Source organism: Apodemus sylvaticus, chromosome 19, assembly GCF_947179515.1.
Source record: "Apodemus sylvaticus chromosome 19, mApoSyl1.1, whole genome shotgun sequence".
In the NCBI taxonomy this organism is placed as follows: domain Eukaryota; kingdom Metazoa; phylum Chordata; class Mammalia; order Rodentia; family Muridae; genus Apodemus; species Apodemus sylvaticus.
In genome coordinates, this window is record NC_067490.1 from 27,841,487 (window position 1) to 27,862,598 (window position 21,112).

Here is a 21,112-nt window from a genome sequence, read left to right on the forward strand (position 1 = left end):
CAGAGAGGACAGCTTGCTGGTTCCACAGTGGCCTTACTGCGCGGTTGGGCTCCAGGACCCTTCAGTTCTGGTTCTAATACTGACTGCGTGAATAGACACTGCCTATTATCTAACATGGATGCCAAGTATAGAAGAGAGTAGGGGAGCTGTCGAGGTGTTAAATATTTCAAATCTGAGAATTCAGGCTAGGGGACATAGCCCAGGAGAGCCTTCGCCTGGCATCCCATCTCTGGTGCCACGAATAAAAATAAATAAAAGATACAAGATCTGAGGGTTACTGGAGAGGCGGTGTGGCAGTTAAGAGCACTTGTTGCTCTTCCAGAAGACCCAGGTGTGGTTCCCAGCACCCATCTCAGGGAGCTCACAACCACCTGGGACTCCAGCTTCGGGAAACCCGGTGCCCTCTTCTGGCCATCACAGGATCCCCACCTCACCCCTGCCAGTATCCGCTGACACTCAGCTCTCTCTTGCATGTATCTTAGGTCTAGTCCCTGACACACTTCATCTCTAGAGTCCCCCCATCCGATGCATGGCTGCAGTGGGTTGACTGTAACTGTGGGAAGAAATGAGATCACAGAGGAATGACGGCCATCCTGACACAGGCAATTTTTACACCAGTGAACCAAGAACCCAACTGAAGGTCCAACAAGATGGCGCACTGGGTAACAGTGCCTGCTGCCCAAGACTTGAGTTTGATCCCCCAGAATTTAGATAAAGGTAGAGGGGAGAGAATCAGCTTCTCAGAGGTGTCATCTGATCTGCAGAAGGTGCACCGTGGCATACCACACACACACACACACACACACAGAGAGAGAGAGAGAGAGAGAGAGAAGCACAGACACACAGACACAGGAGAGAGGGAGAGAGAGGTGGGGCGTGGAGAGAACCCAGTGAAAGAACAATGCTTGCAGATCATCCTCCATTCCCCCCACTCTTCTCCGGGACCAAAGATTTCTCTGGGCCTGGGGAGGCAACAGATGAAGGAAGACAAAAAACCTGCCGTTGCCACTGCCCATCTCGTCCATCTCAAGTTTGGGTCCGATGTAAAACCCTGTGAAGTCTATCCCGGCACTTGGTGTTCCCTTTCCCATGCGCCTTAGCGGCTGTATACATTTCCAACATCCACATCCACATTACTGCGCAAAGCCGTGTGCACAAAGCCATGCACGCTATACTTTATGGAAAATTTAAGAGCGTTACAGAGGTAATTGGAAGCATATGTGCTCCCCACCACCTCCTGGGCTGTGGGAGGGAAAATGAAGCTACAGATAGGCAAGGGTTTGCCCTGGAGGTTTGCTAGGTTGAGGTCAGGAGCTAGGCTTACTCTCAAGACCAGAAGGAGCTATTAAAAGGTTTGGAGAGGGAAGCTTTAGCGAGGCCGGGCAAATAAACACGAGTCTCAGCCGGGTCGGGGTGCGTGTCCACACTGAGAGCTGTAAATCCTAAACCAGTTTTACCCACAACTCATCTCTGGGCCTCACTTCCTAGTCTATAAAGAAAAGCCACACAGTTCAGGCCTGCAGAACCATAGGGCCACCCCACCAAGGAACCAGCCCCGCCACTTCAGGCTGGTAGAAATACTAAGCCAGCGACACTACTTGTCCAATCCGAGCCTGGTTCTCTGCCTGCAGGGCTGGCACGCCAAGGTTGAGGAAGAGCTTGGGGAAGCTTCTTGAGGCCTATCCAGATGCCCTTCTTTCCAGCCCCAGACACTCTTTAAACGTCTGAGCCAGAGAGAGTGTGCCACACGCCTGCCTCCTGGTACAGGCTTCAGCAAACATCACGGGTCTCATGGATTCCTACAGAAAAGCTCCCATAATAACCATGCGATAATAAAAAGATAGGCAAATAGGTATGTAGGTCAGCTCAAAAATAGCCACCCACCCACTTAGCCTGGGTAACCATCAGTACCAGGTGGGGACAGAGTTGGCTTGCTGTCTCTGCCCAGCTGACCTACCCTGTTCTTCTCAAGGTCGCCTGAAAATCTTGAAGTCCCTGTCTACACTACTTGGGATGGTAAGGTTATGGTAGACCCAGCTCCCTCCTTGCACCCCATCCCCCACCAGCACCCCCCTCACCAAATAAACTCTAGGTCAGAGAGCACAGAGGTTGCCATTCTGGACTTGGGTTATTGGAGCTAAGTGAGGGTTTAGGGTGATGACTCACACAAATCCTTACCCCACCCCCCACAACCCTTTAGGCTATTCGTGAATGCAGGGCCCTCCCCCACCCTCTACCCCCACAGAGCCCCTTTTGTTAGCACAACCCCACCCAAACAGCCTCGGGGTGTGAGGGCCTCTTTAGCCTTTCCCTCCTTTTCGATCCTTCCCAGACCCTCTCCAGAAAAGTGCAGGCCGTGGTGGCTCGCCCCCACCCCCAGCCGCAGCCAAAGTGCTGATCTCAGCATCTTAGCAGCAAGCCTGCTAGGCGGTGGGCGGAGCCTTCAAGTCCCGCCCTTCTCCCCTCTCCCCCCCCACCCCCGCCCCCAGGCACGTTCTCTAAGTCACGTCCTCGCTTTCCCCTCTGCAGGGGGTCGGCCGGGAAGGAGCCCCAACTCCAAGTCAGCAGCTCTTCATCTGTCACCTCTGTAGCCGGGCTCCCCGAGAGCATCTCAGATGTCCCTTGACAAGCTACCCCCGACTTTTAGGAAATCGGGTGATTGAGTGTGTTTGGTGTGTGTGTGTGTGTGTGTTCCAAATTTGCAGAGCCTATAAATCTTTGTGTTTCTCTGCATTTTTAAAAAAAACATTTTGAGACAGCGCTTCCAGTAGCTCAGGCTAGCCTCAAACTCACTCTGCAGGAAAGGATGATCTTAAACTTCTTTCTGCCTCCTCTGTCACGTTCCAGTTTGCAGAGATTATAGGCATGTGCCACCTTGCCTGGTTTGCGCAATGCTGAGGTTCGAACCCAGGGCTTTCTGCATGCTATGCTAGCATCCTACTAAGAGCAATAGCCCAAACCCTGAGACTGCTTTTTAAATCAAAATTCAACTGCGGTTCTTGGGGGTCTATGTGAAAGTCTGTCCCTTGTGGGTTACGGAAAGGACAAATAGAGTTTGGAAGGACTCCTCCCTGTCCCACCCCACCCCCTACACACACACACCACTTTTAGGTGGACATCAGAGCCTTGGCTGGGATGCAGAGTGGAGGTGAACCCCAAAGGGGAGAGGTCACTGTCACTTCTGGGAGTTAGGGTGTCCCGCAAAAGGGAAGAAAGCTCTGGGATGTCAGCCTGCTTTTCTCAGCATCCTCCTAGAGCCTGATCAGATATCACAAAGGCCACGCCCAGAGAAGGTGTCTTATGTCAACAGCTCTATGGCTTGCAGGTGTTCACTCCAGCTGTTCTGGGCCCCGGTGGTTCCCCCACCCCACTCCCCCGCCCACCATCTCGTCTTTATGTTCCCTTTTGGCTGACCACTAAGAGTGCTTGGGGCCTAGTGTCCAGGGTTTGCGGAGAGCCACGATTCTGATCTGCTGACTGTGCAGTCCTCGGCAAGTCACTCCAGCTAGCTGAACTCCCTTTGTCTTGCCTGTAAAGAGAACACCGATAAGCCTGCTTACACATGATACACAACTATGTGTGTGTGCATGTGGACATGTGTGTGCCCCTGTAAAGATCAAAGGCCGACCTCATTTCTCAAAATCTATTCACCTTGTGGTTTTGGTCTCTGGCTAATCTGGAGTTTGCTAAATAGTGTAGATTTGGAGGTCAGAGCCCTAGGGGTACACCTGGCTCCTCCCCAGCGCTGGGATTGTGGGGTTCATAAAAGAGAGAAAGGGGTTTAGAAAGTGTGGCACGGCGGTGTGGGGGAAGGGGTGCCCCAGCGGGCCTATGCTAAGGCATCTCTTCTCCCTGAGGGACCAGATGCACACAGACATGGTATAGAATAGAGTTTATTCAAAGCAGACGGTGGGAGTTAATGGGAAGTGGAGGCAGAGAGAGGCAGAGAGAGGGAGAGAGTGGAGAAGTGGAGGCCGGCTATGACTATGTGGAGAGAGGGGGAGGGGAGGAGAGCCCAAGAGGGGCAGAGAGGAGAGAGTGCCAAGAGGTAAGAGAGATGAGAGAAAAGAGAGGGGGGGAGGGGCAAACAGTCCCTTTTATAGTGGGCCAGGTCTATGGGGCGGGGCATACCTGGCTATTGCCAGGTAAGTGTGGGGCGGAGCTTAGACAGAATACTAACAGGGGTGACCCAGCACATGCCACTGGGTCTGGCTTTTTCTGTAGGTGCTGGAGGTTGACCTCAGGTTCTGCTGCTTGTGAGCAGGGCTCTGTCGACCAAGCCACCTTCGCAGGCACGTCTCAATTATTGTAATTGACAGCTATATAAACACCCACTACTGGCTGCTAAAGCCATTGAAAATAAAGACAGACTTTTGTGCTGGGTGGACTTGGTGGCAGAGGCAGGAGGATTAGCTAAAAGTTTGAGACCAGCCTGATCTGTATAGTGAATCCCACACTAGCCAAGGATACAACAGCAAGATCTGTCTCAAAATTTTTTTAAAAAGGGGATGCTGGAGAGGTGGCTCATCAGAAAGGCCTTTGATGTTCCTCTTGGGTCCTGAGTTCAGTTCCTGGCACCCGCCCTCACATGCTCACAGATACCTCCCCCCTCACACACACACACCCCACCCACCCCCACTCCTGGTTTCTCTGTGTGGCCCTCTTGGTCCTGGAACTCATTCTGTAAACCAAGCTGGCCTCAAACCCAGAGACTTGCTTGCCTCTGCCTCCCCAGCTCTGGGATTAAAGGCGTGCGCCATCACTGCCTGGCAACACACATGATGTTTTAAACAATTTTTTTTATTTATTTGAGTACACTGTCACTCTCTTCAGATATACGAGAAGACAGCATCTGATCTGATCTCTCCAGCCCCCAACACACATGATTTTTTTTTTCCAAGACAGGGTTTCTCTGTGTAGCCCTGGCTGTCCTGGAACTCACTCTGTAGACCAGGCTGACCTCGAACTCAGAAATCCCCGTGCCTCTGCCTCCCAAGTGCTGGGATTACAGGAATGCGCCACCACTGACGAGCCATGATTTTTAAAATAAATAAAATTAATCTTTTTAGCCGGGCAGTGGTGGCGCATGCCTGTAATCCCAGCACTTGGGAGACAGAGGCAGGTGGATTTCTGAGTTCGAGACCAGCCTGGTCTACAGAGTGAGTTCCAGGACAGCCAGAGCTACACAGAGAAACCCTGTCTCAAAAAACAAAACAAAACAAAACAAAAAAGAAAAAAGGAAAGTGGGGAGGGGAGCTTGGAGAGATGGCTCAGCAGGTAAAAATATTGCTCTTCCAGAGGACATAGGTTCAATTCCCAGCACCTACGTGGCAGCTCACAACTGTCTATAACTCCAGTTCTTTTTTTTTTTTTTTTTTTTTTTTGATTTTTCAAGACTCCTGGAACTCACTCTGTAGACCAGGCTGGCCTCGAACTCAGAAATCCCCGTGCCTCTGCCTCCCAAGTGCTGGGATTACAGGTGTGTGCTACCACCGCCCAGCTATAACTCAAGTTCTATGAGATCCAACACTCAGTGCACATTAGATAAATGAATGAATAAATGAATAAATAAACAAATAAATAAATCATTTTTTTAAAAAAAAGAAAAAAATGAGCTTGCTTGGCGGTCTGGGCAGGTGGCGCTCTTTAATTCCGACCTCCGGCAGGATCCCATCTCCTTATGGCTTTGCTATTTCCCCTTTGCTCACCCTGTCCCTGTTCCCCACTCTGATAGATGACAATTGGCACCACTCAAAAGCTAAAAACAAAAACAAACAACCCCCCACACACAAAGGGATGGTTAGTGTTCTAAGCTCCACCCCACAGTTACCTGGCAACAGCCAGGTGTGTTTGACTCTCTATAAAAGAGGCTGCTTGCCCCTCTGTGGCTTTCTCTCTCTCTCCCTCTCCATCTCCCCTCTCCCCGCCTCCCCCCTCTCCCTCCTCTCCCCTCTCTCTCCTCTCTCCCCTCTCCCCCCTCTTCCCCCTCTCCCCACTCTCTTCCCCCCCCTCCCTCCCCCCTCCCCCTTCATACCTCTCCCCTTTCTCTCCCCTCTCTCTCCCTCTCTCCTCCTCTTTCTCCTCTCTCTCTTCCCTCTTTCTCCCCCCTCTCCCCCTCTTCCCCCTTTCTCTCCTCTCTCCCCTTTCTCTCCCTCTCTCCCCCCTCTCCTCTCTCTCCCCTCTCCCCCCCCACCTGTCTCTGCCTTTCTCTGCCTCTACTACCCTCTTGACTCCCCCTCCCCATGCCCTAAATAAATTCTATTCTATACTTATACCATTATGTGGCTGGTCCCCCAGGGGAAGGGACGCCTCAGACTGGGCCCACTGAGGCACCCCTTCCCCCACTCCTGACTACACCTCCATAGAACATATCCCCCCTTTATCTTTTCATCAACACATCAGGGACAGTTGGCTGGTGTCTGAGGCTGCTGTGGCTGGTAGGCAGGCCTCTTCTACCTGAGACTCTGCAGACCAGGTCTGGGACTGACCACTTTTTCTGGCCTGGGATTTTGGAGAAAGCAGGTCCTGGGAATGGGTCACCCCACCCCACCCACCCCTGTGCCCCACCCACCCCTGTGCTTCTTGTGGGACTGAACGTGCTGTTGAGAGACTTGAGTTCTGAGTTTTCAGAGCAGGCCTCTGGAAACATCACTCCGATAAAACAACAGAAGAAACACAAGGTGTCTTTGTTTTCTTTCTTTAATTTTATTTATTTATATTTTTCTGTGTATTTTTTGGGTTTATTTTGGCTTTTTTGTTTGTTTGTTTTTTGTTTTTTTTCGAGACAGGGTTTCTCTGTGTAGTCCTGGCTGTCCTGGAACTCACTCTGTAGACAAGGCTGGCTTCGAACTCAGAAATCTGCCTGCTTCTACCTCCCAAGTGCTGGGATCACAGGCATGCGCCACCACGCCCAGCCTCTGTGTATTTTTTTTTCTTTTGTCTGTGTGTATGCTGGCACACCATGTGCATGTCTGGTGCCCCCAGGGACCAGAAAAAGAGCGTTGGATCCCCTGAAACTGGAGCTCCAGAGAATTATGAGCATCCATGTACGTGCTAGGAATCGAACCTGGATCTTCTTGGAAGAGCAGCCAGTTTTCTGACTGCTGAGCCACTGTGCATCTTTTTAGCTGTAAGCGCCTTTGTTTTTATTATAAGTTTTTTGGTGAGTTTTTGTTTTGTTTTGTTTTTTGTTTGTTTGTTTGTTTGTTTTTGAGACAGGGTTTCTCTGTGTAGCCCTGGCTGTCCTGGAACTCACTCTGTAGACCAGGCTGGCCTCAAACTCAGAAATCCACCTGCCTCTGCCTCCCAAGTGCTGGGATTAAAGGCATGTGCCACCACTCCCTGGCAAAAGTTTTGTTTTGTTTTGTTTTGTTTTGTTTTGTTTTAAGCTGAGCATGGTGGTATACACCAGTAATCTTTTAACTTGGGAGGGGAAAGCAAGAAGATCATGAGTTCAAAACCACCCCACCCTCACTCATACAGAGAATTTAAGGCCAGCCTGAGCTACATGAAGAAAAAAAATGAGCAAAAAATATGCTAGTAAGCTAGCTTAGCAGGTAAAGGTGTTTGTTTAGCACAAAGCCTGCTGACCTGAGTTTGGATCTAGGGGCCCACATGATAGAAGGAGAGAACCGACTCCAGAAACTTGTCCTTTGACCTCTCCATGCTAACACACACACACACACACACACACACACACACACACAATTTAAGCAGAGCATAAATAATGTAGTGACTAAGTTTTATTACTTAAATTAACACAGATCAACTATATAACAGAACACAATGTTGTATCATTTATAACAAACTCACAGTGTGCCTCCTGGGATCTGTATCCCAGAATATCCCAGAGCAACTCCCATCATCCTTAGCAGCCAAACAGCCTTGAAACTAGGGTAGCTCTATTACTCCACAAGCCCTCCACTGGCTGCAGGAAATGAAGAGCTCTTTAGCCTGTCTTTAGGGACAAACCAGGGAAGGGGCTGCCTAGCTCTCCCCAACCCTATCATATTCTTTCTGTATGTGAGGGGGTCCTACAAAGCTGGCAGAAAGTTGGATGATGAGAAAGAGACAGCGGCCTGGAGTCTCAGGCCCAGCTGGACCCCTAAGTGGATGGCTCAAACCACTCCTGCTTGGTGGGAGATAAAAGGCAGGGTGGGCGGCATCAGGGCTGGCGCGCTGTCTGGGTCTTTCCTTCTGTTGACATAATCTGGCAGAACCCTGAACCCGCTCTCCCTGCTCTCCAGATCTCTCTGGCCCTCAACAAGGACAGTTTATCAAACCAGCCCTTTGTGGGGTTCCCATCGCCTCGCTTCTGCCCTGTCCCCAGAGGAAATGACATCTTGTGAAACTCAGGACCCTAGCAGAATTGGCCATCTGTGAGCTCATTGTTGTCACTTAGGCCTTGTCTCTGCAGCTGTATGCCCTCACCCACCCCTGGCACAGCACCCTGCCCCCCACAGGGAGGCTTGGATCGACTGAGGAGGCAGCCCAGCCTCCAGCCCAGACCCAGTCCTTCTTTCTGAGGGGGTCAGCAGATCTGTAGAGATGAGCATGAAGTTGCACGGAGCCACTTGTACAGCAGGATGCCCCGACTGGAGTCACCTATCTTAGCAGGCTTTGGAGAGAGGAGCATCTGTGTGTTACAGGTCCTCTCCCGGAAAAGGAAGCCTTTTGTTATTGTTGTACGCTGTGCGCGGTGCCGGGATTAAGCCCAGAATTTTGTGCATGCTACATCTCTGAGCTACGCCCCAAGCCCCCAAATCTAATATTTAATCAGATTCAAAGCCCCTTTTGGGGATGGAAGGATTAATGGGCTCTCTGGGCATGGGGTGTAGAAGGGCACCCGTGTTTTTTTTTTCCTTGGGGTGTCCTTTCTAGATAAGACTTTTCAAAGCCGCTTTCAAAAAAGCTGTGCTATGTTGTATTGTCTGTATTTCCATTTCAAAAAGCAGCTTCATTTGCAAAAAAAAGCCTCCTACTGGGTTTTTAACACTCCCTTAGAACAATCAAAATCCCACTTGAAGTCTTGTGTTGTGAGCTGTCAACAGCTTTTCCCAAGCCTCCGGTGGGCCAGGTGCAGCTACAAGCTTGCTGTTCCGACCAAGCTGTTTGTTGTTGTTTAAAGCAAACGAGCCAGCGAAGCTCCGGGGACATATTTGCAGGCCTCTTGTCTCCTCCTCCTCCTCCGGTTGCTACTCTCCACCCTCTCCCGCACCACCGGGCCGCACCGCCCCCACTTCACAGCACCCCGATGTTTCCAGAGGGCCGAGGGAGCCACTTGCAGCACAGGCGCGGAGACAACCTGGCTGGTCTTCAGGGATTTTCATCTCAAATTCTGGGGTTCACACACACACACACACACACACACACCAAGATCTGGTTTAACTTCCCAAACCCGACTGGGGCGACTTGCCAGACTGAGGCCCTGGGAACTGGTGCTCCTCGGGTCGGGCACCGCCTGCAGAGGGAGGGGCAGGTGGCCAGGAGTCAGCGCCCATGGACTTTAAATTGCAGCCTCTGGTGGGTCCCACGGGAACGGAGCACAATCAAGGGTGAGGCATTTCTTCTGCACGGTCAGGGCTCTGGCCACAGAGACTGGGGTGTGAGGCCCGATGCCAACTCTCCAGGTGCAAATCACCCTGGATGTGACTTTATCCCACAACCAATTGGAAGTCAGCCACCTCGCCACTGGGGTCGTCCCTTTAGAAGTTGCAGGCCGCACACTGAGTGATTGTGAGACTTGTCGCCCGGTGCAGGAATCCTCCATGACACGTGCAAACGGAAGACCTGGGTGGGAAGGGCCCTTCTTTAACTGAACAAAGAGGCCATCCTGCTGGCCTGCACCTGACAGGACCAGAAGTTTCCAGGTGTTTTGAATAGAACCGAGGTTGGCCTTTTGTCTCCTTTGGGGCCATTTTGAGATGTTGACAACATTTTGAATATACTGTTGGTTCACCTTGAAATGAAATTTTTTGTTTTGTTGTTTTTTGGATTTTTTTTTTTTTTTTTTTTTTTTTTTGAGACAGGGTTTCTCTGTATAGCTCTGGCTGTCCTGAAACTTATTCTGTAGACCAGGCTGGCCTCAAACTCAGAAATCCGCCTGCCTCTGCCTCCCAGAGTACTGGGATTACAGGGGTACGCCACCACCTATGAAATCTTAGATAAGAACCTCACCTCCTCAAATTTTTTTGTTTTGTTTTTTGTTTTTTGTTTTTTCTAGACAGGGTTTCTCTGTGTAGCCTTGGCTGTCCTGGAACTCACTTTGTAGACCAGGCTGGCCTCGAACTCAGAAATCCGCCTGCCTCTGCCTCCCAAATGCTGGGATTAAAGGCGTGCACCACCGCCGCCGGGGCTCACCTCCTTAATTTTGAATTTTCCTTTGGAGGCGTATGTTGGTGGTAAGAGTGCCTACCCGCATATGTGAGGTTGTGGGATCCATTCCCAGCGCCAACATAAAGAAATAAAATAGTGTCAGTATTTGGAGATACTTCAAGGAAAAAAATGCTGCTTTTCAGGATTCCCTAGATGGGCTCTCTGCGCTGAGGCTGAGTGGTTGTTGCCTAGGGGTGCTGCGCTCCAGCCGGAAGGACTAGGCTGTCCTGGGCGTTCTCAGGCTCCCAGCTAAGAAAGGGGACTATTCTGCTCTGTGCCCGGCTGTAAAGGGGCTGCAGACGTTGCGTGGAAGTCCTGCGAACTGCCGCTCTGTACGCCCGGCCAGATCCTGGGCTTCCAGCCCTACATCTGTGTAGCTGTGGAAATGCTGCCTTTCTGTTTCATGTAGCTGTCCATTGATCCATCCAAACATTCAGTCAGTTGGGGGGCGGAGGGAGTCTTCCTGGGACTCTTGTGTGGGACTAAGCACAACCCTGGCTGAAGGATATTAGGATGGACAGAATATTGTCCTCAAGCTTTTAGGTGGGAAGAAGAAAGGGAGGAAGGGGTACAGGGAGAAAGCCTGTCCAGGTGAGCCCGTCTGTCCAGCATGCAGTCGGCCTTAGCCAAGGGCACTGAGGGAGGAAGAGTCAGTCGAATACCAAACTCGGAAGCGATGGCCTCTGAGGGGTCCTGACTCAGAGACCAGCACAGGCAGCTGTCCCCTCCCAATGGGGGAGAGGTCACTCCAGTTCCCCAGAGAAGCCAATGGTCAGGAAGCCCTCCCATTTCTACATCCATTAAAAAAAATAACGAACAGTTCTTGTCCCCTGTCATATCAAGCAAGTATCACACAGTACAGTAAGCCCTTCATTCCGGGTCTCTCGGTCAGGCCTCCATGCAGAGCAGTCTTCTGTCCCCTCTCCTAGTCTGAAAATCATCACCAGGGCTAGGTTCCCTGGCCTTTTTTCATCATTTGGGGGAGGGGGGAGAGGGAAAAAGGAGAGAGAGAGAGAGAGAGAGAGAGAGAGAGAGAGAGAGAGAGAGAAAACATAGGATACTATGGTTCAATTCAAGAGCACTTGCCTAGCATGTGTGAGGCCCAGGGTTTACAACCCCTGGTGCAAAACAAAAAAGCAAATGGCTGAACCAAACCAAGGATGGATTTCTGGGGCTGCTGAGATGGCTCAGTGGGCAAGCCTGCTTGTGGCCCCGCCTGAGCAAGCAGGTTCTGTCTCTGTAACACACATACTGAAGGAAGAAGAGGACTTCCGCATGTTGTCCTGTGACCTCCACGCACACCCCACACCCGCACCCCACGAATAAATAAATAAGATACACGTAAAAGGACCATTAGGGAAAAAAAGTGTAAATGTACTTTTATCATGTTAAAAACTCGTGTGTACAGCTTCAGATGTCCCTGGAGCGGGAGTTGTGAGCTGCCAGACGTGGGTGCTGGGGACAGAACTTGGGTCCCCTGTAAGCCAGTCAAGGACTGGTCACAGCTGAGTCAGCCCTCCGATCCAGGAGATTTTGTTTTTAAGACAAGGTCTTGCGTTCTCTGTGTGATCTGGTATAGACCTGAATGTCTGATCTCCCTCCTTCCTCCTCTCAGTGCCTGATTTCTGTGGGATTTTTTCCTTGTGGGAACCCAGAGCTTCATGTGTGTTGGGCGGGTACTGTCTCCACCAATATCATAGCCCCTGGATAGATTTCTTTGGGGGAAGAAAAAAAAAACCCTATGAAATTATTGAGTGCCTATGAATACAAACAACCTTTCCCATCGAAGGGAAGACGGGGGTTTTTTGCTTTGTTTTGTTTACTTTTTTAAACTTAATTGTATTTTTTTTAATTAATTAATTTTCAAGATAGGGTTTGGGTAGCCTTGGCTGTCCTGGAATTGCTCTGTAGACTAGGCTGGGCTGGCTTCGAACTCAAGAGACCCTCAGGGGAGGCTGTTTTATTGACAGAAAGACTCACTGACTGAGCTGGAGGCGGACACCCTGCTGCTCAGTTAGAGTGCTTTGCCTTAGTATGCAGAAAATGCTGGGTTCAGGCTGATCCCTAGCACAGTACAAACCAGGCTTCACCACACTCGCCTGTAATCTCAGCCCTCGGCAAAATTCAGGAGGTCTTATCAAGTTCTAAGCTAGCCCGGGATACATGAGACCCTGTCTCAAAAAAATAAAGACACTACATTAAAAGGGCTGCTGGTGTCGGGGGCTTACATGGTTCATGATATTGTCTGTTGGATAAATGGGTGGATTTGAATGAACTCCTTATTCTTTCCAAACTGGTTAGGGTTTTTTGTTTGATTTTTTTTTTTTTTTTTTTTTTTTTTTTTTTTGTAGACCAGGCTGGCCTCAAACTCAGAAATCTACCTGCCTCTGCCTCCCAAGTGCTGGGATTAAAGGCGTGTGTCACCACTGCCCCGCTGGTCAGGGGTTCTTTTGTTATTACTGTTCCTTTTTTTCCCCCTGGGACAGGGTTTCACTGTGTAGCCCTGGCTGTCCTGGAACTCACTCTGTAGACTAGGCTAGCCTCGAACTCAGAAATCCGCCTGCTTCTGCCTCCCAAGTGCTGGGATTAAAGGTGTGTGCCGCTACCGCCCGGCATCATTCACTTTAAAGAAAGACTATTTTTCTTGGGCCAGTATGTCATATTTCTTCGAAGTACTTTTTTGTGGTTGTTCTATCAAAAAAGGTAAAGGAAGAGGAGAGGAGGGAAGGGAGGCTGGGATGTAGCCACTGGATGAAACAGAGCTGTTCCTAGAGTGCCCGAAGCACTGGGTTCATCCCTAGCATGGAAAAAAAAAATTGTGACAGAAATGTGTCCATAATCTATGTTCAACAGGAACAGCCTAGTTGGAGGAATGGGTGCCCTGCTGGCCAATTGATTTTTTTTTTCCCCCAAACAGGGTTTCTCTGTGTAGCCCTTGCTGTCCTGGAACTCACTTAATAGACCAGGCTAACCTCGAACTCAGAAATCCACCTGCCTCTACCTCCCAAATGCTGGGATTAAAGGCGTAAACCACCACCGCCCGACTTTTTTTTCTCCCCCCTCCTTTCTCCCTGGCAGCAGGAAGATTCATTCACACAGGGCCCCAACCCTCTCCACCTCTGTGAAAGGCATTGCACGATGATGTCACCTGCTCTTGCGGAAGCATTTCATCTTGCCACCCTATCCGATGTCTCCTAGCAGGTGGCAAATCTAAATGTCAGGAGAGAACGCTAGCCTCAGCTCGGGAGGCAAGCACAGTTCTCTGTTCTGCAGCTGTCTTTAACTGTGTCTCTTAATCGGAGCCTCCACCACCACCACCACCACCACCACCACCACCACCACCACCCCCGCGGGGGAGGGTGCGATGTCCCTAAATGTGTTCTAAGGAGTGGGTCTCTCACCGGTAAAATGAAAGTACGTGTGGGACACCTTGGATTCCCGTCCTTTTGCAGTTCTAAGACCTGGCTGTTTTAAAAGTCAGGCTTCTTTTAATTTTTAAAATATCGGTGGTCGGAGCTATGCTGGGCGGCTCACACCTTTCATCCCGGCACTAGGAAGGCAAAGGCAGGAGAATCTCTGTGAGTTCCAGGCCAGCCAGCCATGAGAGACTCCCGTCAAAAAGCTGAAATTGGGCAGTGGGGGTGGGGCTGGAAAGGACAGTAGCTTGACTTCCACAGCAAGTGCCCTGTGTCCGAAGCAAACCTGCCCTGTAGCGATGTGATGCTTGCCTGTCTGATCTGGTTTGGTTCCTGCCCGCCGGGTCAGAGTGTCTGATGTAAGTTTGGTCTTTTCTTCCATCAGGGTCTCAGTGTCCTACATTAGTAAAGCTTAAAAAAAAAAAAAAAACAGGTCTAGTCCGTCTGAATCTCCTCCCACCCTAAACAATCGCTATCAGCCCTCGAGCAGCGCTGCCAGGCTAGATTTCCTGTTGCCTCGCCTGAATGATGAAACCCCTGATGCCTATTGCATTCGGGCTTTTCCAAAGACCTCGGTCCTGGGTTCCATTGAATTGAATTCTCCTGCCCTCCCCCCCCCTTCGCGCTCCCCCTCAACACAAAGCATGAGAGGGGTTCTAGGACCCGGCGGACGCCAGGGCTCTGCCGCAGTGGGCTCGGGAGGCACTGGTCCTGCAGCGTTCTGTCCCTAAGGCCTGCGGGTGGGTCAGTGTGTCGGTTTGATGTGAGCCCTTGTTCCCTTGGCCGTGGACCAGGCGCTTTGAATCGGAGTCCGTGAACTCGAACTCCTACCCAGACCGTCTGCTAGAGGACAACCTCGCATTGGCGAGCACTGATCGCCTCCTGAACCCACACCCTGCTCCCCCGGGGCTGTAGAGTTAACAGAAACACTGGTGGGGAGACGTGGGAGCCGATGGCCCTGAGTTGCCTTGTCTTTGGACCTATTACCAAAAGTGCATCGCGTGTCGCTAGTAAAGACAGCGTGGGACTGATGCTCAAGGGACAACGGAGTAACGTCTGCCGCCGCGCCAAGGTCCCATGGGCATCCAGTGGTGCGCCCGGTAGTGTCCTTGGCCCTTGGGGCCCCAGAATCTGGGGGTACCTTTCTCCCCTGTTTAACGCCGCACCAGGTCCCCCCCAACTCAGTGCAGTCATGGGTTGTCCCCTCCCCCAGCAACGCGACCCTATAATAAACAAGTCTTTCCTTGATCCTCCCCTGCCGCGAGCGCCCTCAGGGACCTTGGCAGCTGCTGAAAGCCGCCTCGGAACCCTTCCAGAAAGGGGGTGTGGCCGAGGCTAAGGCGAGGGGAGAGGGGTTCGGCCGGGAGCGTTCTGGGGCTCCGTGGGGGCGGGGCCAGGCCGCTGTCACCAGGCAGGAGAGAACGTTGCGAACGTGCGCCCGGTGCCTATTGGCTGCGGCGGGCCACACTCCCGGGTCTCGATTGGGCTGCGACTTGGAGGGGGCGTGGCCTTGCCGCGAGAGCCCTTATAGGCTGCTGCTCGCTGCTGCTAGGGATCTCAGCAGGCAGGGGGAGGTGCGAGAGGCTTCTAAGAGACAGGTCCGGGCAGCGATCGGGGGTTGGCACCGGTTCGCTCACCCTTCGAGAGGTAGAGAGCTCTTGTCCGCAATCTTTGCTGACCGCGCTAGCTGGTGAGTGTCCCTGCCGGGTGTGAACATCTTGTCGGGGAGCGACCTCGGTTGTCGGGGCCTCAGAGCCCTGGATCCTGTGCAACGCCGACACTGACGCCAAATCCTTGTCCCTCTTGTCTTTTCAGCGGCTTCTGTGCTCCTTCATCCCAACCTCAGCAGCCAGCGTCCTGGCGTCTGACCCGGCCATGCCTAGCCTTTGGGATCGTTTCTCGTCCTCCTCTTCCTCTTCGTCCTCGTCCCGAACTCCCACCGCTGATCGGCCGCCGCGCTCCGCCTGGGGGTCTGCGGCCAGAGAAGAGGGCCTTGACCGCTGCGCGAGCCTGGAGAGCTCGGACTGCGAGTCCCTGGACAGCAGCAACAGTGGCTTCGGGCCGGAGGAAGGTGAGCACTGAGCGGGTGACAAATTGGACTCGGAGGGGGTGGGGGTGGGTCCCGGGAGGTGGGGATGAAGCAAGCTGAATCGGATCAAAGCCACCTTGGCTTTCCACTCCAGCACGAGAAAGAAAAAAAAAAAAGATTTCCCCCAGGGTTAGAAGGCAAGAGTGTGGGGCGGAAACTGAGGCACGGGGTGGGAAGGAACGCTGTTTGGCTTAGCCAAACTGCTCCTCCCTCCCCTGTTCGTCCAGCTCCCGTGGAAGGCGCTCTAATACCCTTCCCTGCGTTCTCTCTTCCAGACTCTTCATACCTGGATGGAGTGTCCCTGCCAGACTTCGAGCTGCTCAGTGACCCCGAGGATGAGCACCTGTGTGCCAACCTGATGCAGCTGCTGCAGGAGAGCCTGTCCCAGGCGCGATTGGGCTCGCGGCGCCCTGCCCGCCTGCTCATGCCGAGCCAGCTGGTGAGCCAGGTGGGCAAGGAACTCCTGCGCCTGGCGTACAGCGAGCCGTGCGGCCTGCGGGGGGCACTGCTGGACGTGTGCGTGGAGCAAGGCAAGAGCTGCCATAGCGTGGCTCAGCTGGCCCTCGACCCCAGCCTAGTGCCCACCTTTCAATTGACCCTGGTGCTGCGTCTGGACTCTCGCCTCTGGCCCAAGATCCAGGGGCTATTAAGTTCTGCCAACTCCTCCTTGGTCCCTGGTTACAGCCAGTCCCTGACACTGAGCACCGGCTTCAGAGTCATCAAGAAGAAACTCTACAGCTCCGAGCAGTTGCTCATTGAAGAGTGTTGAACTTCCGTCCTGGGGGGCGTGGAGGGGGCGCGTACTGTCACCTCCGACACCCCCATCCCAGAGTGAAGACAAGGAATTTCTGTGGTGGAGACCCGCAGGCAAGGTCTGAAGAAGGACTGTCCCCTGGGTTAGAAAACTGACAATAGCCACCTGAGGGGCGCAGGGCCAGGTGGGAGCAGGAAGTGTTGTCCGGGGAAGTCCCTAGGTTGTATGCAGGTGGCTCCCTGTTGGGGGCACATGCCCCTCCGTACTGTAGCTTGAAACAAAGGCTTAGGAGCCTCACAGGTTCCTGGCTGGATGTGTATGTAGCATGTTCCTTATTATTATTATTATTTCTTTTTGTATTACTGACAAATTACAACAGCAGTCTGGGCCAGAGCCAGGAAGGCAGCTGGTCTGCACTGGCCTCTGCCGGGGCTGTGTGCTGGGGGAGCGGGGGGGCTGGGGGGGGAGGTCTCCGACACAGTTTGTGTGTCTCCGACACAGTTTGTGTATCTCCTGGTCTGAAAGGGCCAATTGTGTTTGTGGTTTGTTTTGTATCTTGTGTTTTTTTTGGGGGGCGGGTATTGGAGCTTCACTACTGACCTGTTCGAGGCAGCTCTCTTACAGACTGCATGAATGTAAGAGTAGGAAGGGGGTGGGTTTTAGGATCTTCGACACTTGAAACAAATTGACATCTGGGAGCTGCATCCAGCCCACCCTGGTGCCCATGTACTGGGGGATTGGAACTGTGAGGGGAGGGGTGGGCTGAGGGGGGGTGGGGGTCTGGAACCCTCTCCCCCAGAGGAGTGCCACCTGGGTCTTCCATCTAGAACTGTTTACATGAAGATACTCACGGTTCATGAATACACTTGATGTTCAAGTATTAAGACCTATGCAATATTTTTACTTTTCTAATAAACATGTTTGTTAAAAACACTCCAGTATCTCATCAGTGCCATAAATTAAAAAAGGAGAGGGGTGGTGGGTGCCGGTGCAGACAAATTCCATCAGATTCCAGGGGCCACTTGTGTGTGTCCCCCTGACTCCTTACTAGAATACCTGGCTGGCATCCTGGTTACTGTGCCAATCAGAACCAAGAGTCCCAGTAGTAACTAGTGGGGGAATGTGCTGGAAAGGTGAAAGATGAGTCAGACCACCCTGGAAGTCTGAGGGTCCACAAGGAGGGTTACTTCTCTCCAGGTGAGAAGACCCAGTCTCCTTAGCCTAAGGCCTTTTCTCTGAGGAAAGTCTAGATTGATGTGTTCGCAGTCAAGGGTATAATTTTATCTCAAGAGTATAAAAAGGTTAAGAGACCTTTGAAAAAGGCAATACAAGCCGGGCAGTGGTGGCTCATGCCTTTAATTCCAGCACTTGGGAGACAGAGGCAGGCGGATTTCTGAGTTCGAGGTCAGCCTGGTCTACAGAGTGAGTTCCAGGACAGTCAGGGATATACAGAGAAACCCTGTCTCGGAAAACAAAACAAAAGAAAAAAGACAATTCAGCTCGAGCCTCTCCCTAGGCTCAGGAGATGTGGCCCAGGTTGGAGCAGAGACTCCTACAAAGGCAGAGGGATGATTAGAGTGACCCCTGACTTCCTTCCCAGAGAAAAAGCCCAATCAGACAAAAGGCTGGAGTTGAGTTCCTTATCAGAAATGTTGGAGTTGGGCCAGGAAGGCCAAGGCCTTTCTCACGTCTTGGGACTCCAGAGTCCACCCACACCAAGCGGCCTTTGGAGAATGATTGCCTCCTTTGTCTTTCTTCCTGATCCCAGACTGGCTTTGTGTGCCCCAGGACTGTAAAATGGTTCTTCTCTTTGCATTCTTTTGGGGGGCTTAGTTAAAACTGTCCCCTCAGGCCCGAGTGTGCTTAGGTATAAAGTACTTGTCTGACATGTGAAGGACCCTACATTTCTCTCCACATCTCTCCCAACCACAAAAGAAAACCAGATCCTTCCAGTGAGCTGAAGACTAGAAATATCTGTGTTTTCCTCAGGGATTCTATCCAGGGCCTGACCTTTGGGGTACCCCAGGAGACCCACATCTCTTTTGTAGAATCCTCAAAACTTATCCCCCGCCCCCCACCCCCTGAAAAGAGTGACCCTGAGTTAGAAGCCAGGTGTGAGAGTCACTGAACAACCAGAATCCTAGTACTTGAGAGGCAAAGGCAGAATTGCCATAAATTCAATCTATATAGTGAGTTTGAAGCCAGCCTCGGCTGTAGAGTGAATTACAGACTTGCCTGGGCTAGTCTAGATAAGTCTGAGACCAGCTAGAGCAACACAGATTCTACTTCTCTCAAAAATAAAATAAAATAAAAGCCAGAGAGAGCGCGCGCACGCTCTCTGTGTGTGTGTGTGTGTGTGTGTGTGTGTGTAGTAGCTACAGCCTCAGGAAAGCTGTTGCCTATTTTAGGGTTCCTCTTAGTAGCCACCCTGGGAGGGGTAGGTTGGGCAGAGGTGTTTAATGTCTTATGTATGGAGAATAGCCGTCTCCTCAGACAAAGACTGACCCATGATCACTCAGTCTGAGGGTGCAGCCCAGGCCTCCCCTTTAGCTTACAGTTGCTGTTATGAAACTGAGACAATGACATTGCTTGCTCTTTTGGGTCCTCCACTCCCAGCAGGAGCCAGGAAAGCCACGGCCAGCCCTCCCCCTGCCTTGGTCTGACCAGGCCTCAGTGGGCCCTTCCATTTTAGAGCTGGTCAGATGGAGGTAGGAGGAAGGACTGCTTTCTTAGAACCAGTGTGACCAAGACACCTTCTAAAAGCTGGCTCAGCAAACAGTCTGCTGTCTCTAGTAACCTCTGCCAGGGACACGGGCCCTCGGCCTTTCCATTGAAGCCCAGAGAAAAGTATGGCCCTTTCAGGGCACCCCTCTGCCTCCCCCACCTGCATCTTTCACAATGACCATGTTGAAATCTTGGCAGTCCTACATGTCATTGTATCTGCTTCCAGCCCTGTGGGGTGCTCTTAGGTTCCTCTGGTGTATAGTGTCAGAATCATCAAATACCCACTCTCCCTGGGATCAGGGAACGAAAGGGCCTTCCAGCCTTGTGAGGAGAAAGTATAGAGGCACTCATTGCTCAGTATGCCTACTAGCCAGCTTAGGGAAACAGTACAGGCTTTGGGGCAGAGAACTGAACCCAGAGCCTTGGCCATGGTAGACATCCACTTTACTCGCTGAGCCTAATTCCCAGCCCCAGAGGTCTCGGAGGAGGTATGTTCTTTGTGGCCAGGGCTGCATGATTTAGAATTGATGAGCTCTGGGTTCAGACCCTGACTCAGACATTTTGTAGCAGATAAATGAGAACAAGTCACTTGATCTTTGTGGTCTGTAAAGAAGTAATAATATTGGGAAATGACTCTGAAGAGGATGTCACTGGGCTCTGCTGGGGATGGAGGAAAAGCCAACTCGGTTTGAGCAGCCCTAAGGCTGGCTGTAGAAAAAGTCCCCTTCCACAGGGAGTCCATGGCTCTCTGATCCTGTTCTCTGCTTATTGTCTTTCCGAATGTCAATATTTTATAAACAGTATTAAGGAGCAGAGAGACCGCACAGCCCTTCCAGAGGACCCAGGTTCAAATCCCAGCACCCATAGGGCAGCTCACAACTGTCTATAACTTCAAGATACATGCATGTATACATTCGTGCACATATACACCAATGCACATGAAATAAAAATAAAGACATTTAAAAAGTCTTAAATAGCCGGGTGGTGGCACACACCTTTAATCCCAGCACTTGGGAGGCAGAGGCAGGCGGATTTCTGAGTTCGAGGTCAGCCTGGTCTACAGAGTGAGTTCCAGGACAGCCAGGGCCAAAAAAAAAAAAAAAAAAAAAGTCTTAAATAAGACCAGGGAGACTTTAATCTCAGCACTTGGAGGCAGAGGCAGGCAGATCTCTGAGTTCGAGGCCAGCCTGGTCTATAGAGTGAGTTCCAGGATAGTCGGGGTTATACAGAGGAACCCTGTTTTGAAAAAAACAAAAACAAAAAAACAAAAACTATATAAATAATAAGATGTTGGCTTTTGTGGTCTTTCGATGTTGGGTGTCTTATTTACTGTTGTTTATTGCTGTGATAAGACTCCATGACCAAGGCAAGTTAGAAAACATTTTTTTTTGTTTGTTTGGTTTTTTTTTTTTTTTTTTTTTTTTTGGTTTTTCAGGACAGGGTTTCTCTGTGACATCCTGGCTGTCCTGGAACTCACTCTGTAGACCAGGCTGGCCTTGAACTCAGAAATCCGCCTGCCTCTGCCTCCCAAGTGCTGGGATTAAAGGCGTGCGCCACCACCACTCAGCGTTAGAAAACATTTAAACTGGGACTCACAGTTGTCTTATTCCATCACCATCATGGCGGGAGTAGTATGGATTTTTTTATACTTCAAAGGCCACTCCCAGTGATCCAACAAGACCACGCCTCCTAATCCTTCCCGAGCAGTTCTACCCAGTTGGGACCAAATATTAAAACACCTGAGCTTAGGGGAGC

General features: G+C 51.3%; 1 protein-coding gene across 1 annotated transcript; it reads left to right on the forward strand.

Annotated features, from left to right (window-relative positions):
• The first annotated feature begins 15,334 nt into the window (after positions 1 to 15,334).
• On the forward strand, positions 15,335 to 17,566 carry Ddit4 (DNA damage inducible transcript 4). Its single transcript, XM_052163621.1, has 3 exons — positions 15,335 to 15,480; positions 15,606 to 15,861; positions 16,155 to 17,566. Exons 2-3 carry the CDS (start codon positions 15,666 to 15,668, stop codon positions 16,646 to 16,648), a joined length of 690 nt encoding a protein of 229 aa, XP_052019581.1. The 5' UTR covers positions 15,335 to 15,480; positions 15,606 to 15,665; the 3' UTR covers positions 16,649 to 17,566.
• Positions 17,567 to 21,112: the final 3,546 nt, after the last annotated feature.